This window comes from Aquarana catesbeiana, linkage group LG06 (assembly GCF_042186555.1).
Source record: "Aquarana catesbeiana isolate 2022-GZ linkage group LG06, ASM4218655v1, whole genome shotgun sequence".
Lineage (NCBI taxonomy): Eukaryota > Metazoa > Chordata > Amphibia > Anura > Ranidae > Aquarana > Aquarana catesbeiana.
In genome coordinates, this window is record NC_133329.1 from 261,516,773 (window position 1) to 261,535,539 (window position 18,767).

At 39.5% G+C, this 18,767-nt stretch overlaps 1 protein-coding gene across 4 annotated transcripts in view; it reads right to left on the reverse strand.

The window, feature by feature from the left end:
• Positions 1 to 817: 817 nt before the first annotated feature.
• Positions 818 to 18,767, reverse strand: part of HYCC2 (hyccin PI4KA lipid kinase complex subunit 2) — a 239,660-nt gene continuing 221,710 nt past the window's right edge. For all 4 annotated transcript variants that reach the window (XM_073633247.1, XM_073633246.1, XM_073633250.1 and 1 more), the window contains one exon: positions 818 to 14,532. In XM_073633247.1, coding sequence (XP_073489348.1) covers positions 13,937 to 14,532 — 596 coding nt within the window. In that variant the 3' untranslated portion in view covers positions 818 to 13,936. The remainder of the gene's footprint in view (positions 14,533 to 18,767) is intronic.

The following is an 18,767-nucleotide window of genomic DNA, read 5'->3' on the forward strand; positions in this document are numbered from 1 at the left end:
GGTAGTTGAGAAATGAGATGTGTAATTTATGCTCTGAGAACGCCTAAAGGTGCTACTTCAATGTTGTGTAAAAGTCTCATATTAGCATACTCAGGAGGAGTAGCAGAATGTATTTTGGGGGTGTCATTTGTGGTATGCACATGCCATGTGAGAGAAATAACTTCTGACAATTTTGTAAGAACAAAAAAAAAAAAATCTTCATTTTGCAAAAAATTGTGGGAGAAAACGACAACTTCAAAAAACTAACCATGCCTTTTACTAAATACCTTGGAATGTCTACTTTCCAAAAAGGTGTCATTTGGAGGGGGGGGGGGGTGTATTTGTACTTTCCTGGCTTGTTAGGGTCTCAAGAAATGAGACAGGCCTTCAGTACATCAGGTGTGATCAATTTTCAATAATTGCCACCATAGCTTGTAGACTCTATAACGTTGACAAAGACATTTACACTGATTTGGATTATTTTTACCAAAGATATGTAGCAGTATAAATTTTGGACAAAAGTTATGAAGAGAACTTACTAATGTGCATGACTTTATAACAGAAATGAAGAAAAATGCATTTATTTTACAACATTTTCAGTCTTTTTTCATTTGTAGCACAAAAAATAAAAAACTCAGGAGATGATCAAATACCACCAAAAAAAAGCTCTATTTGTGTGAAAAAAAGGACAACAGTTTCATATGGGTACAGTGTTGCATGACGGAGTAACTGTCATTCAAAATGTGAGAGCACCGAAAGCTGAAAATAGGTCTGGTTAGGAAGGGGGTTTATGTGCCCAGTGGGTAAGTGGTTAAATAAAAAGACTTGTGAAGCAAGAAACAGTACAATATTTATTTAACATAGTATAGATATTCTGGATGATTCGGAAATTTGTACATCTCTATTTACAATGAATTAAAATATTTCTTTTATTCTCTGGTAGATATTTACATTTGTTAACAGCAACTAAGTTTCACATTTCAACAACAGTGAACAGCATTTACCAGCTTCCAGTAAGACAGTTATAAATATTGTCTAACATGCACCGATAATATGATCTTCAATAGGTTTTATTCCTTCTGCACTTTACAGAAATAACAAAAGTACACTGGTCCCAAGAGGCAGGAGTAAACTGCTAAATCCCAGACAATGTGGAAAGACGCAGCTTACTTGTCACCATAGAGATCAGTGAGCCTGCAAAAGTGTGCAAGCCCAGAAAGCAGCAGTGCTCCTCTTAGCACATAAACTAAACTTTGTTTTACACTAGCATACCACTGAATGCCTTCATGCAGGCAAAGGGGCACCAGTTAGCTCACCAGCTTTGAGTGATAGCAAATCAACAGATATAAAAAGAAAGCTTATAATAAAAAACAGTAATGGAAATTATATAAATAAGCTGCTGCAAATGCTCTTCGAAGGTAGTACTCTGCTTCTCCAAATTGTTTGTCAGACTGATCATTTTTTTGGCAAGCTTTAGAGGAGAAAGGGGAAGTCAATGAAATTAGTTAAATATTATCCTGGCTCCAAAAACACAATTCACATATTTGAAAGCCTTTCACTGTCATTTTTAAACTGGTGAAATGTGCTAACAGGGCAACACATGCCTACAACCAACCCCTTTTCCCCAATACACTAGGGTGAAGTTGTCCTTCAAGAGCTGCCCTTTGAAATGTAATAGCTCTCAGAATGAATAACTACAGTTTCAGTAACCGTTCTATAGAACAAGAGAAATTGAATAAAATAGAACGGCATAATTTAAAGCGGACCTTTGCTCAAACTATGGACACTCACACACGTATTTATATACACTAAACAAGCAGTAAAAGCTCTTTATTCACCTCTCTAGCCTCTGACATTACAGAAAAATGAACCTTCAAATTTGAGAACACAGGCACATTAATCAGATTATTTTTCCTAATATTTTCTATTGCACCAGAATCTTGTCTGACTGCCAGGCCTCTAACACAACAGGTTCTTCCAAGTTGTTTAAAATTTGGTCTCAGTCAATATCTGAGTCTTTGTTGTCATCTTTGAGAATGAATAGCTTTATGGCCATATTGGGGTTGGTTTAGCCCCCCCTGTCCCTTCTGTATTGAACTGTATTGTAATTGTGCTGTTCCCTCTCCAATTGAAAAGCGCTGTGCAAACTGTTGGCGCTATATAAATACTGTATAATAATAATAAAATCGGAGAGTGCAAAACCTGGTGCAGCTGTGCATGGTAGCCAATCAGCTTCTAACTTCAGCTTGTTCAATTAAGCTTTGACAAAAAAAAAAAAAAAAAACTGGAAGCAGATTGGTTTCTTTGCAGAGCTGCACCAGATTCTGCACTCTCCAGTTTTAGTATATCAACCTCCATGCACCAAAGGACAAATGCAAGAATCCAACCTTCCCCCCACTGCTGTTCAATTAAGCTGCTAGCAAGGAGACACGTTATTTGGGGAGGCAGACAGGCACAGAGAGGGAAGAGGTGGCAGTGACAGCTTACACTGAGTTGAGGGGGTATTGACAGTGCACACAGGGCAGAGGGGCACACATCTGTAGCTATGTGCCTCCTTTCCTCTGCCTCGTAACTGAGGAAATACTATAAAGCTCTGACCTGCCTGCTTGCTATTGCAGCTAGAGTGACTACAGTAGTATTATATGCCAGCTTGTGTTTGAATGGCAGTGGCTGCAGATGAGCGTGGTCATTCATAAAAATACAAGTCAAGCTGCCAGCTGGTACTCGTCCCCGCAAGTTGGCAGATCTGGGCTCCATTGCCAGAGAGTAAAAGCTGCCAGTTTGGGTTGTGGCTTGTGTTATTATAATTAACCATGCTGGTCTGCAGCCACTGTCATTCTCTCTTGCTTTTCCCTCCAGCCTGATACTGCCAATGCGTGAGGATAGAGCAATCTTGGTGCAGGGGATGACACAGAAGAGGGAGCTTCCCCCAAAAAGTGTTTCAGGATGATATTAATATTCATTAAACAGAAGAATGAAGAGGGTGTGGGGGTTAGAGCTGGCTGTAACTCTCCCAAACCCCTATAAATTGGGCTTCAGACTGGGGTAGAACTACAGCAAGCATAAACAGAAAAAAAGATTGTTTTTTTATAGTACAATGAAGCCATGAATCCGTATGGGAACAAGTGCTTCTTGTACTTGGTCACCTGGGAGATACAACAATAATTTAAAAACAATGGTGATCATTCTTCTTTAAAGAGCTTTTATTGTTTTTTAAATATATATATATAAACTTTAATGTCACTAGTCTAGGCACAGGTGAACTTTAAAATAATTCACCACCTAAAATGAAATACCAGTGAAATACAACTAACTTTTCTATAGCCCGCAAAAGATTGCTAAATACGAGTTGTTTCTATTGATGGCTGCTGAATTGATGTAGCTAACTATTCAAATAGGATGCAGTTTGAATCCTTACTACATGAACATATTTGGGCCATGTACAGTTTGCTTTCACAGCAAGCTACAAAAGGGAAGCCATTGGTAGCACTGTGTGTTATTGGCTCATGGAAATGACTCCAAGTATTTCACTATGTAGAACCTAAAAGGCAGTAAGTAGTCAATGCTTTGGTGTGGTGGTGAAACTAACCAACATTTTTTGATCGGTGGATTTATATATGGAGTAGTGCTCTGAAAAAACTGTATGTTATATGTAAAGCCATGACGTACTAGGGTCCTGTAACCCTCTGTACATACAGCAGCACAAGCTTCTTTTATTTCTCAAGTTGTTAGGTTTGGAACTTTACTTATTATGCATTTCACTGCATAATAAATATCAGATTTGGGGCTTATTTTCTAGAATGAGAAAACGTGAAAATTTAACTGCATGCAACCATCTCTAGTGAGATTACAAATGGTCCAACCCTGAGTTATAGCATAGAATAAAAAAATGTAAGCAAGAAGACAATACGATATTGAAATAATAATAAAAAACAACTTGAGACATTAAAACCTAATTCACAAATCTGCTCATAAACCTCGTAAAAGTACTCAAATGGTGGGGAATTATTTGAGTAACGTGTTTTTTTGACCAAGCCCTTTAAGATATTGCCTTGCCACTGGGAAAACAAAATCGAGGCAATGCTAGTAAACAGCCTAGATGGATTTGTGATTTTAGTTTGTTCAAACAGCAAGATTGTCATCAATCAAGCAATCAAATATTAATTTCTTGCCCATGGGCTGCCAATTAATTTATACATAAAAGGACAGAAATGAACTTTGCACATTATTCCTTTTATTACAAAGCTTTTCTTAAAGTAACTCTGTCACTAAAATAAAGGTTAAAAAAGTGACCCTTGCAAAGAAGACACTGGAATACTAACTCAGCTTACCTGCTGTCAATCTCTAAAATAGTTAAAGAAAAACACAGGCTAAAGAACCTATAGGATCTAAATTTCCAGGATTGTTAATTTGCTTGTCATCACTCTTCTTCACCACTGCAAAGACTGGCAGTGTGGGCATCAGGATAGGTATTTCATGTCTTCTTTGTAGGGGCAAAAGTATATTGAACCTTTATTTTAGTGATATACTGTAGTTACTTTAATTTAAAAAAAAAAGTATTTATGTTTTAATAAAATTTGATGTTATTTATGGATTACCTCTGTGGATAGCTTTTGGCTAACTGTTCTAGGAAACAAAGTATCCATTATTGCTGACAGATTAAGGAGTTCCATTTAATTTGTTAGTCCTAAATAGAATGGAATAGAAATGGAAAGAAACTAACAGAAAGTAGGGTGAAATTGCTTTCAGTATATAAAATTACTAAGTAAAATCTAATATATATGAAAAAATTAGAAAAGAATGGAAGCCCAGTTAACAGGTCAGAATACATGTTCTACCACACCTTCCAACGTGCTTTTGTTTTGGGACCCACAAAGTGACTAATTAATAATATATCAAAATCAGGGATTTTAGGACTTGAAACAGAACCCCAGCACCCAGCCTGTACATCTGTCTTAGATAATTACATTTCAAAAATGTCATGTCATGTAAAAGAAATACTTGAATAGTACAAGATTAGAATGTTTACAAGTCTTGCAAACATTAAAAAACAAACTTAAAATCTTAAAATGTTCTCATATACAAATATATATAACAAACAGAACTAAAACACTCATACATACAGCATAATAACTCCTGAACACAAAGCAATAACTCCTGAACACAAAGTATTCTATGCTTTGATTTACATACCAAATGATTGTCAATAAAATTCCTAAAAGAAATTTGAAAGCAATATCCTGTAAAAGCAAAATAAAGGAAAACTAGGCTGGAATCTTTTGTAATGAAATACATGCAGAAATCCTGAGAATACTGGACCGATACTTTTAAAGCGGAATTAAAGTTCCGTTGTTATTCACTGTGAACGGGCAGCCTTTTTATTGCAGAAGAAACATGCAATGTCTCTTCTGCAATAAGACGCACCCACCCTCTACCAGCATGTAAACTGAGCTGCGCTTGAGCAGCTTAGCTTACAGCTCTGACTTGATCCCTGTGTGCTGGGATGACTGACTCCTGTGCATGGAACCATTAGCGGAAAGGTTGAGTATAGCTCCCTTAGTTCTGTGGCTGTGCAAATTTTGGACAGGTCTAACAAAATATTGCTGCACATTTTCTATCACCACATTGTGCATCTTAGCCCTATCAACAGTTTTCCTTACATAGGAATAATTTTATTCATGTGGAGGGTACATCTGTGACAAATTTCCATGGACCAACTTTGGCCATCACATTAATAAGAACTGTTCTATGATTTCCCATAATCCCTTCCTGCCCCATACACACACTGACTTAGAGAAAAAAAAAACTAAGAAACAGACATTTTTACAAGACAATATTTAGAACTGACTATGCTAAGGAGGACACAAAATAGAACTTGAAACTACCCCTAAAAGCTTTCTGTGGGACTGTTGCGAAAGGTTAAGTGGCAAAAATCTCTTGGAAATACTGTGCTTGTTTAGCAATATTTCTATAGGATCCTGCTAAAATGACACATTTCAAAATGTATACCAAAAATAAAAATTTTCCATCTTCAATGATATAAAAATACTCCAATGTGCTCCATATGTTCTCAATACCATTACATTAACAGATAAACAGTCCATGCATGGCAATATCCTGTTATTTTCTTTACTAGGATGATAATAAATAAGTACCACAAAATCCAGCAAATTCATACTTTAAAGAGATCCCTCTACCACTACACCGTGACATTGCAGAAAAAATGTCACATATTTATAATGTAGACCCTTAGGCCCCTTTCACACTGGGGCGGTGGGGGCGTTGGCGGTACAACAGCGCTATTTTTAGCGCTGCTGTACCGTCGTTCTTGCAGCGGTATTCGGCCGCTAGCGGTTCGGTTTTAACCCCTGCTGGCGGCCGAAAAAGGGTTAAATCTGCTCGTACAGCGCGGCTATAGCCGCGGTATAGCCGCACTGTCCCATTGATTTCAATGGGCAGGAGCGGTTTAGGAGCGGTGAATACACAGCTCCTTCCCCGCTCCAAAGAAGCGGCTCGCAGGACTTTTTTTACCGTTCTGCGAGCGCACCGCTTCAGTGTGAAAGCCCTCGGGCTTTCACACTGAACAAACAGCGGAGGCTGTTTAGGGGCGGTTTTCAGGCGGTATTTTTAGCGCAATACCGCCTGAAAACCGCTCCAGTGTGAAAGGGGCCTTATGCTTGCATCGGCTTTAGAGCTATAGCTTCTGTCCAATGACAAAAGCTCAAATTCTACTTGTTCTTTTAAAGGTACTATAGACACAACAACAGTCTACAACAAGTCTCTCAGAGTTATAGCTTGGATGCTGCAGAAACATATAACATAGGGTAACAAAGTAATTAATATTGTGATTTATAACGGATTGATTTTCCCCTTCCTTACAGTATTACATTTGCCAGAACATGAAATTGTGCTTTAAGTCGACAATTTTAGCTGAAATTCAGACACGAAAAAAGCTTCCCACCATTCAATCAGTTATATATTCTGTTCCCTAAACTGCCACTGTCCATTTTAGTTTTTGTGGAGGTGATTGGGCTCTAAAGTTACCATATATCAGCTACCAGCACAAATGTATTTGACTGAGTGAGCTATACGAAGTTTGTAGGCCTCAAACACACAGGTACTGTTTAATTTAAGCCTGTAAATGCTGGAGTGAGAAGTGACATTTTCAAAACCATTCCAAAGCATTTAACAAGCATTTAGGAGATTCTCTGAACCCCTTTAGTACGACTGAGCTTTCGCTAAAAATTATACATTTGTACCAGCTTCTGAAAAATGCCAATATGATGTGTTCTCTTTTCTGATGAGGAGTCCTCCATAATATTGTGAGACCTCCTGGCTCTTCGTACACCCGGCTCTGAAATATCCTTACATCTAGTGGTGGCCAGAAGCAACTTGTTTCCTACAAAAATGGATACAAACACATGACCAGGCAATGACGCTGGAAAAGTGGTATATCTTTAGTAAAGTCAACCTATCATATTGCCATTTCTACATTAGCTGCAGGAACAAGTACACATGTATAATGTTTATTAAAAGTGCAGCTGGACCTAAAAGCACCATTTAACTGCAGTTTAGGAGTGCTGAATACAGATTTTAATTGGACTGCTGTCTGTAGCATTAAATAAGCTCTAAAGGATAAGTTCACCTTCAGGGACATGCTACATGTTCCGCCCGTTTTTAGGGTAACATGTTTCTGATCCTGCAGCAGCTCCCTGTGACAGCAGGATGGGTATCTTCTCTCTGTACCTGCTGAATGAATGATGCCTACAAGGCCACGTCATTCACTCACAGAGTTCTGTGAATGAGTGAACTACAAGTACCGACAGCCTTTGCGGATGTCGGCTTGTAGTTCTCAATGAACTACCAGAGTGCTGTTGAGCGCTCTGGTAGTTCATTGATTTTTTTCCTGTCTCTGTGAAACTGCCTGCTCGTACAATATACGGGCAGGCAGCTTACACAGACTGTAGGAGTCCTGCATGGCACCTGTGATCTGCTGATCGCGGGTGCAATGTTATCAAGGCACATTTATTTATCCTTTAAGCAAGGTTCAAGCTGTGCTACCATCAACAGCCACAACTTTTTTTTTTTTTATAGGTAAGGTAAGGATCAAAACTTCTGTCAGGTTATTGTTGCAGTCTGTGTTTCTCCTGATGAGATTTTACTTCACTTCCTGCCCTGGCAAGAGTAGGTAGGTACAAAGGCAGGAAAAAATGCAGGCTAAACTTGATGCTCTTTAGATCAGTTTTACAAGTTAAGTAAGACAATGTTCCCATGTATGATGGTTTAAAGTAAAAATGTACAAAGATCAGGTCTGTGTATCATTTAAAGCAAGGAGGACATTACTTGTACCTGCCGCTGCAGCCTTGATTTACAAATCCACTGCTTTAAACAGCAAATCTTTTATCTTTTAGCCATAGCATTCTACTCTGATCTTCCAGAGTCGCTGGATTTCCTCACAGCCTTCTATGGGCCCTGGATATAGCATAAGAAAACAAATAGATGCAGCAACCAGAGTCACTCTGAAACCAGCATTTTGGAGTTACAGGTTGGAGGACATGGCTAACAGAAGTGGGCAGAATTAACATCCTACACCCACCTTAACCCAATTCACAACCAGGACATTGAGGAACACTGCCTTAACGTAAACTTGCCACAAAGTTTAGCAATTCAGAGTATATAATGGGAAAAAAAAAAAAATCAGAGGTTACTACCTTCATTAAAAATTATAGATATATCCTATTAAAGTCAAGGTTTGCCCCCTCACCTTTAGAGGTTTCCCATTGGTCAATGATCACTCCTTATCACTTTAACTAACCAACTGAGAGGATCCTGGGGAGAGAGAGAAGGTTGCCAAGCTTAACATTTGCATGAAAAGATGAGATTTGCATGTGCATACATCTGCAGTTTGCACTGAGGTTATCCTCTGCTTAGGTAGTTTTTGATCATATGACCAGCTTGAATTGCCAATCTTTGTAACGGTTTGCATTTAGATATAATTCTAGTGATATATACATTTTAATGCACAGGAAGTAATGCTTTTAGTTGCGGGTTTAATAGCTGTAGATTCACTTACAAAAATATATGCTTGCCTATTTTACATCAACATATATTAACAATTGCTATTCATTAAAATGGGTTGATTGTAAAGGGTCACTATAGCCAAATCATTTACTGTTGTTACATGGATTTATATAAATATGATTTTAATAACATTAATGAATATTGTGCATACGTTTCTGGAGGCTATCAAAAGGTAAAATATTTAAAGCCGCCATTGCAAAGCAGGGAGTGATATCATCCAATGCACAGTTGATTTGCTGTCCTTTAAAATGGTTCTCAAGTCTAAACATTACCTTAATGCATTCCTTGTTTAGGCATCGGTTTTGGCCCCGCTCCCTCCCCCCCTTTAAAACCAGTGCTGTGCACGTCTGCAGCTCTTCTCTCCCCTCGCTTCTGTGTCTCACAGCCTTTGATTGACAACACTGGAAGCCCATGGCTTTTGCTGCCTCAGCAAAGCAAGTGAAGAGGGGGCGGGGGCAAAGTTCCGTTGTCTGTGTCAATAGACACAGCAGCGGGGCTCAGCAGCGAGCACGCACTAGTGCCCCCATGGGAATCGGCTTCCCTTGGGGGCACTGGACAGAGGAGGAGCCAGGTGTGCCAGCGGGGGGGGACCTGAGAAGACGAGGTTCTGGGCCGCTCTGTGCAATTCCATCGCACAGAGCAGGAAAGTATAGAGATGTTTGTGTTATTTTTTTACATTTCCTTTACACCCCTTTAACTTTCTTGTAGAACACTATCAGATGTCATTTTGGTGAATCTTTTTGGCCTCAAACATTAGCTTAAAACAAGCAATAGGCCACACAGCAAAGTTTTATAAATTTCTGTTATCTTAGTTTTGGTACAGGTAGGAACTTTTAATCCTAATGTTATGGTATTGTTTTATGGTATAGTGGGACTTTAAAATATACCAGTAACTTATATACAGATATGGAGTCATCTTGGCACAGTATCTGTAAGAATGCAGCTCATATGCAAATAGGATCATTTCTCTATTACCAAGTGTTGGGAAAGAAATAGAGTAACTGCGGCTGTTATTGTTGGTAAATAGAGGGTCAGAGGTCACCTGCCTCACCTCATACACTGTCTCCAATCTTCTCAGTGTGCAATGTGGGAGGTCAGGTGGTTGAAGAGCAGCAACTGTTCCCAACACTCTAATTTAGAGCTACAATTACCTTTAAATCTACCAACTACTTTGTTGGTTTAAGGGCTGCCTTGCTGGATACAAAGTGATTGAATATTTTGTAATGTAATGAAGCAACACAGCTCTTAGGCACTTACATTACAAAACACAACAATGCACAGTAACACAAATCGTAGTGTACTGTATGGGAAAAAATGCTGCATGTCTGTTTTTGGTCCTTTCCTGTGCGCTGGCAGCCAATTCAACATTTTAAGAAGCAGATATATTAGCCTATACTTCCACTTTAAGCTACACACATTATAATCAGAATATACAATCTTCTTTAGTTGTACCACAAACTAGGTAGTTCAAGGGCCTGCTTGATTGGATACAACTTGAAATGATGCTTTTGGCAAGTCCTCACACTACACAGTTTTAATACATCAAAATGAGATTGTACAATTATTATACTGTCAGATTGTAACTTATATGGTGAAGCTTGAGGCCCCTTTTACACGACCGCGTTGAGCAGATCTGCCTGATCAGGTGGACCCGTTCGGACCCTCCGCTCCCCCTATGGACTGGTGGGTGGAAATGGACTTATGTCCATTTCCACCCACCTACTTCCAATCCGATCCACTAAAAACAAAACAAAAAAAGGAAAGGGATCAGTTCTCCTTCATGTAGGTGGATCAGAAAGTAGTCAGGTGTACACAGACAGCAGAGTCTGTTTACACGCAGCTGCCCAAACAGAGAATAGCGGACTCTATCCACGTTCGCTCTGCATAAACGGAGCGGACACAGACCTGCCCTACTCTGATCAGCTGAGGATTCGCGGACAGATCCACTGCTGATCAAAAACGGAAAGTGCCCATGTGCAAGGGGCCTAAAGCAAACCTTCACCCACAAGATGCACTAGGACATCACGGCTTTCCCCCTTACAAACCTAAAATAGCAATTATTTTTTCTTTTGTGTGCCCAGTCGCCCAAACGATATTCAAGCCTAGGTGAAAATGACATCTCTAGCACTCTGAAGCTTCCTGGGACATGCATGTCATACCCCAGAATGCTCCAAGTTGCATTCATGTGGCTGGAAGTGGGTCGGCCCGTCAGTGCATCATCAGGGGTCTGAGCTACCTGAATCAGGAAAAGGCAGCCAGTACCCGATGACTTCAGCAACAAGAATGGAAACGCAAGACCTGGCTTGTGACAGCAGTTCAAAGTATAACAACACTGGATTCACTGGCTGGTTGAGTATGTGAATTGTGTAGTGGCAAAAAGTTAAAGAGGGGGGGAGTGAAGTTCCTCTTTAGGAGAGTGGTCCAGTAGAAGCTTTACTGGTATGCCAAGGGCTCACACAGTAAGCACCTTGTGATGTTTGCTCTTAGGAAGGTCTTTTAGTTGAAAATATTCAATAATTATATTTTGTAAGCTGTACTGTAAACTAGATGAGCTACTAAATAGCACAAATGGACAAATCTCCTGCTGTGGCTATTGAATGCAGACTGCGACCACCATGGGCTGTCAGAATAGCTGAACAGCGCGTGCATCTGACTGGATGTAGGTGCTATTTGGCTGCCAATTTTCTGCCTTGCTCCTTTAGTTTTTCATTTGAAGCATGTTGGGTGGAGTGGCGCCAACAGGGCTACCCCACTGATCAAATTTCAGCCAGTAGGAAAAGGTCAATATTCATTCAGTGTATGGCCAGTTTTATTTAGAACAACTATTTAAATTTTACATTACTGTAATATGATAAGTAACATATTAATTCTGAAGGTTTTCTACTCACATTGTTCATTTACTAATTAAATAAGCCTGATCAATGCAGCCTAGTAAATCTTACTAAGACTGACTCTCACTGCATGTATAACATTAACTCTGTCCCATTCTAGAAAATGTCAGATTTTACAATAAAAGGAAAGTAACATATGGAAGCTACTGCTTCATCAGCTCAGCCAAATCAACACGGACCTTGACGCTGAGCCAAACACTGCATCAGCTGTCTTCAGCAAAAGAAATAAGTCTGCATATACACAATATAATTGTTTATATTATTATTGCCACGTCCATAGCAGCAGCCCAGCAGACAGGACTTACAGCCAGCATTACATCCACTTGTTAATACAGTATACTGGTCCCTTCTGAACTTCTTTTAGGGGTGCCAGTTAGCAGCTACTTTTTCCAAGCTTCATTTGATTGAGAGCTGCAAGTTAGGCTGTTGCTATTCTGAGTTATCCAGCATGAAGAAGACATTATAATCTCTCTTAGCATACGTCAAAACACAAAAGTATGTCACTTTACAGCAAGCACACAGCATGACACAGCACATCTGTGCGCACCAGTAACCAGCTATTATTTTTATAGGGCAAGAAGACAGGCCTTATCAGAACGAATAGCTAGTACGCAATACAATGTCAAGTCTTGGTTGTTAGCATCTGCAGCTAACAATAACTTAGTTGCCCAAAACAAATGACAGAATTTTGTCATTTAGACAGTAACAGTGTAAACATCTAAAAGCTAAGGGACACTAGCAGGCTAGTACTGCTCCAAATAAACGAGCTACTGGACAGAAAAAAATAACATCTTCAACCACACAGTACTCGAATGGATAATGTAACTAGTTTCCAAATGCTGCCATTGAACAACCCAATACATTTACAGCTAGATTAGCAGAAGTAAAGCCAAAACATTTAATCTTGCTTTAGTGGGTTGTTGGTGATTGTGGGAGTCACACAGCACTAATCAGCACACCCACTATCCCCACCCTTCCAGAATCGTGTAAGTCTAGGGATGTTATCACAATTTACAAAACAAATGATCAAATACCAATGGCAGTGTGGTTAAGAGGCTTACCAAAAGAACAGAGAACATAATATCATTTTGTACAACAGCAATTCCAGCAGGCTGTATGACACTCCCTGATGTGTTCTCATAACTGGCCTGGCTGGATTGGAACAAACATTGTGAGTGGGTTTGAGATCTAAATAGATATTGGGAAAAGGGGATTTAGGGGAGCAGCTGAGAGGGCTCTTCGGCTGATTGCAAATCGAAAGACAGCCTATAGAGTCCCTCCTTTTACCCGACATTGAACTTGACATCCAACTGCAAGCATTGGCCAGTAGGTAAAGTGAACATCCTAAACAGACAATCTGGTTTTCATTTAGTTCTTTTTTTGTCCAAGTTTAAATCCTTAGGTCAGACAAACCCCACATAGGGAGGGAAGACGCATATTTTGGGAAATTAAAAATGAAGCAAACCAAAATTAAAACGCTGTCAACAGATGATAAATGTCATCTCTTGGAGTACACGTTTGCCAAAGATTACCAGAAATGAGCAGTAAATGGGAGTGTCCAAAGTCACAGTAAACAGACGGATGTAACTCAAAGATCCAATGACACTTAAAGAAGGTAACATGGATATGTGGTAGATGAAGACATTGTGTAACTTGAGTGCAAGCTACAAGCACATTCCCAACACTTCCTTGAAGTTGACCATCTTTTTGGTGAAAATCCATTGCAAACTCACAGTAATGAAATGGGATTTTTTTTTCTAAATTGCACTTCACCCAGGAAAGGGAAGAAAATGGTGGGAGTTTTGGACAAGAAAAAACTGCATGTATGTAGAATAGGGATCAGGAATTTAGGGACAGTAATTTGTATTGCTCTAGCTTTGCATGAACACAATTCTATGATAGAAATCAATAGGATTTGGAACTAAATAACAGAACTTTCTCATCCTATGCAAAGTTGCACAGTTTCTAAAAGACAGCAGGGGAATCTACACTTGGGAGATTAACTGCATATTGAAACTTGGGGATCGAGATTGTTTGGTCAAGGGGGCACCAGCAGATAATAGGTCTTTGCCCTCTCCTGCTTGGCCTAATCGGTCCTCTTGTAAGCTTATTGTTGAAAAGCGGTTGGTGTTGCAAGTGGAAAGGTTTGTCACTCCATCTATCCCACCACTTCCACCAGCCTGACTGCCATTAACATAGTCAAAAGATTTACTGGATGAAGTGCTGGAGGTTCGGATCAGGCTGAGACTATTTGCCTTTGGCACCACGTGGCCTGCTGGAAGGCTCAGGTGCTTTTTCATAGGTGATAGCTCAATCGCTTCAAGTGAAGTATCTGCAGCTGTGGGAACAGGCTGTTTTCTAGGTGTGCTCTCTCGACTTTCATTAGGCTTGGATGGACTAGGTTGTTCTCTCTCTTTGACTGATCGCACGCTGCCACCTTTTCTTGAACCACTTCTTTGAGATGAAGATGAAGTTGGTTTGGCTCCAACTGGCTGGCTGCTAACGGAGGCCCCTGACGAAAAACCTTCATCTGCATCATTAAGATTAATAGAGTCCTCTCCAGTAAAGGTGCCTTCAGGTCCTAAAATATAAAAACAATGTCAATTAATCTCATTGCAGCACACGTTTCATTCATGTTAAAATGAACCTCTTTATTCTCCAAGCATACAAAATATAGTACTACATTCATAAATCTACTCCATAAATGGTTTTAAGTGCACCAATTACCCAAAATGTGCAACCTAAAAAAGCTAGGCAGCATACACAATATATATGCAAGTTTAGACATTTTGTCAAAGGTCAACAACTAAGCTCTCATCTCCATCTGGAACCTCTTCCCCTGGATGTATGCAGGGACACTCAGGGCTTCACCTTCCCTATGCTGCAAAAGATGACAATACCTGACAGGGAATAGCAGAGTCTCTGGGAAAATTTTTGGGCAGAGTTTGCATTCATTGATTATACACCAGTGAGTTTTTAAAGCTTAAAGTTCATACTTGGCAGCAGTTTCTAGAAACTGCAAAGGAAGAGGTTCTCTATGAATTATTTTATTTTCCGAATTGGTCTTATAAAATACAAATAAGGGAAGACACTTCAATTTGCTTAATTTGTAAAACTGTTTAAGGCATAAAGGTTTGTCTACACTGCTTCTTCTCTTCATAACACAGTATGGTTACAGGTGTAAAATGTCCCAGCTGCTTTCATGGTACAGTTGGCAGTAATCCTCTCCTCCTTGTTGATCTGTCTCAGCTGCAATCAGTGAGCAGAAAAAAAAAAAAAAACATAGTAAACAGGGTTGAAAAGGGCCAGTCTATTCTAATATCTTCTGATACTGTTAATGTGGATCCCAAGAAAGGCAAAAATCCTAATGCACTAAAATTATCTTCACACTGAAGGAAAAATACTTTATTAACTAGAAATAACAACGATAATTTCTAACTAGAGCTGGAGCTTTTTTTTCCCAATAAAAATGCATAGAATCTCTAACTGAAGCAACCCTGATTCTTATCCAAACAAAATCAAACTGAAAGTACCCTGCAGAACAAGAGGAGCGATATTCACCTGCCAGGTGGCATGTTGAATCTTCGCCCTCTTGCACAACCTCAAGCACCGCTGCTATCTGACAATTCTGGGTGTGTCTGCGTGTCCACCAATGATCCCTAAGGTTCCTCCTTCCACTGACCTCCATGGCATTACTGTATCCTATAATCATGTATGGGGTTGGCAGGAGGTACTACAGCAACCAGTAGGGGACAAGCTATCTGGCACACCTGGAAGATTAAACATTACACTTGCCTGAAATACTCCTCCGCTTCTCTTACAGGGTACTTTATATTAGAATTAGTCAGACAGGTGACAGAGTTGCTTTAAATTCACTTGTAATGTTGGCCATCATTCTTTGACAAAAACGTTTAAGGTAAGCCCATCACAGATCTGGGCAATTCAAACTGTTTAAGCACACAATGAAAGATGAATAGGTGGAGTTCAACTTCAGAAAATTAATGAAAAGTAAAAATTTTCAGAATTTCCAGCATACACTGAAGTTGTGCGCCAATTTTGATACAGCAAATCAAAGAATAGACTCCTTGTGGATCACATCAAACTAAGCCTTTACTCTTCTTAGTGCAAGAAAAATACACAATTTTCTTTAGGCAACATGTTTACCTACCTTCCCCTCCAGTCTAAGAGATGTTAACATGCTAGCCAAGCCCTGATATCCTAAAGTTCCCATAGCATTATGCAAGAAAGGGGGGCATTCCTACTGTAATATGGAAGCAAAGACTAGTCACATTGGTCCAAAAGCAAACAGATGCCCTGTAGACTTTGAGTGCAGTGCATCTTAAAAACACTGCATTATAAAGAAAACACAAGCTTATGAAGAGCAGGGCAATTAAAATGAGCATGTTCAAAAATTGGAATAAATGAAATGAAGTATGAAGCTGAGCATAAACATTTTTGTTGGTGTAGACCTCCACCCAAAACTCTCATTTTTGGTGTATGGAAGCTTGAGTTCAAAATTATATTTACCATAACAGTCCAAATGTTTAAATTCTTTGCGTTTAGTGAAGTTTGTCTAGTGACCTATTGTACTCACTGCCCCTGCTGCCTTATTGTTTTTGAAGGACTCCCTTTCGAAGCCAAAAAACTCTGACAAGGAGGCAGCAGCATTTTCAGTGAGTAGATGAGAGCACTAAGAGAATATCACTGGATTGCCACATCGCAAACTGCCAGTACCCTCTACCAGAAGCAAAATTAAACATTTTCCAGACAGGCCTTAAAGTAAAACTAAAATGTTAGCTGTAACAAATAATACTATAAGATCAAATATAGCATATTTTTATATTAAACAATGCATCAAAAGACTGGAAGCCTCACCTACCTGTTTAAGTTCTACAATGGCCAGCAGTTCCCTAAGAGATCGCTCCTCTGATGGAAGCGCAGGCATAAAGATTTAGTGCAGGCACATATACACACACAGAGCTTTAAATGTTTTAGCAATGATCCCATGCAGACCCATGCAAGCCAGTAACTAAATCAAACATGCAACAGGGATTTTCAAACTAGGGGAACTGTATCGAATACAGCATAATTGAACCTCTGAAAAAGATCAGTATGTAACCTTTAAGGTACTGATCTTTATACCACTGATTAGCGATTATTTTATGACCACTGAGAGTTTAAGTGAATAACATGAATATCTTATTACAAAGGGATCTGAAAGTAGGTGGAATATATTAGGCAAGTAAACATGTTGTCCCCGAAGCTGATGTGTTGAAGGCAGAAAAAAATGGGCATCACGGTTTTTTGTGTATGGGGCTGCGTAGCCGCAGACCGGGGGGTTGCCCATGCTGACCCATGTCCACTGCCAAAAACACTTACAATGGCCATGGAGCAATAGAAGAAGATGACAGGTCTGATTAATCGCATGTTCTTTTACAACATAGCACCATAATGCAGTATGGGAAGAAGGCAAGCCAGCAGAGGCAGTGTGATGTGTTGGGCAATGTTCTACTGGGAATCCTTGGGTTCTGCCATTCATGTGGATTTTACTTGACCTGTACCAACTACCAAAACATTATAGCTACCCAAGTACACTCCTTCACAGAAATGGTATTCCCTGATGGCAATGACCTATTTCAGCAGGATAATGACGAGTTTAAGGTGTTAACTTGGCTTCCATTCTCCAGATCTCAATCCAATCAAACATCTGTGGGATGTGCTGGAAAAAGTCTGATTCATGAAGGCCCCACCTCTCAACTTACAAAACTTAAAGGATCTGCCAATGATGGTTTGGTGCCAGATATCACAGCATACCTTCAGAGGAATAGTGGCGTGCATGCCTCATCGGGTCCGGACTGTTTTTGGTTGCAAGAGGAGGACCTACTTAATATTTGGTGGGTGGTCATAAAGTTATGGCTGATCTGTGTATACAGTATATGTGAAAGCTCTGCTGTGCTAAGCTAAGTGTAGCATTGGCAAGCACCCAAACAACTCTAGGTATGAGGCACACAATGCAGAAGTTTGAAAAACCTTGTAATAGATCATTCATTTCCAACCAGCTTGAAACATTTATGGATGCAAAGTAGGCACTGACAGAGATAAAGAACTATTATTAAACTTAGAAATCATGTTCTTTGTCTCTGTATCCATACAGATCCAATCCTTCTACCATCAATAATACATAGCAAAAAAGGCAACAGATGAAACTTTTCTCTCAGCTATAGCTCTCTGCTACAAATGATAATACAGTAATGTGAGTACATTATCCTCCTCCATGATTGTGTTTAGCTTCTACTTTAAGAGAGCATGTTTTTCTACATTAGTAATAGCATACGTTAATCATCTATGTGTGGTCCATATATACATTTGTGCTCATAAGTTTACATACCCTGGCAGAATTTATGATTTCTTGGCCATTTTTCAGAGAATATGAATGAGAACACAAAAACTTATTTCACTCATGGTTAGTGTTTGGCTGAACCCATTTATTATCAACTGTGTTTACTATTTTTAAATCATAATGACAACAGAAACTAGCCAAATGACCCTGATGAAAAGTTTACATACCCCAGTTCTTAATACCGTGTATTGCCCCCTTTAACATCAATGACAGCTTGAAGTCTTTTGTGGTATTTGTGGATGAGGCTCTTTATATTCTCAGATGGTAAAGCTGCCCATTCCTCTTGGCAAAAAGCCTCCACTTCCTGTAAATTCTTGGGCTGTCTTGCATGAACTGCACGTTTGAGATCTCCCCAGAGAGGCTCAATGATATTGAGGTCAGGAGACTGAGATGGCCACTCCAGAACCTTCACTTTA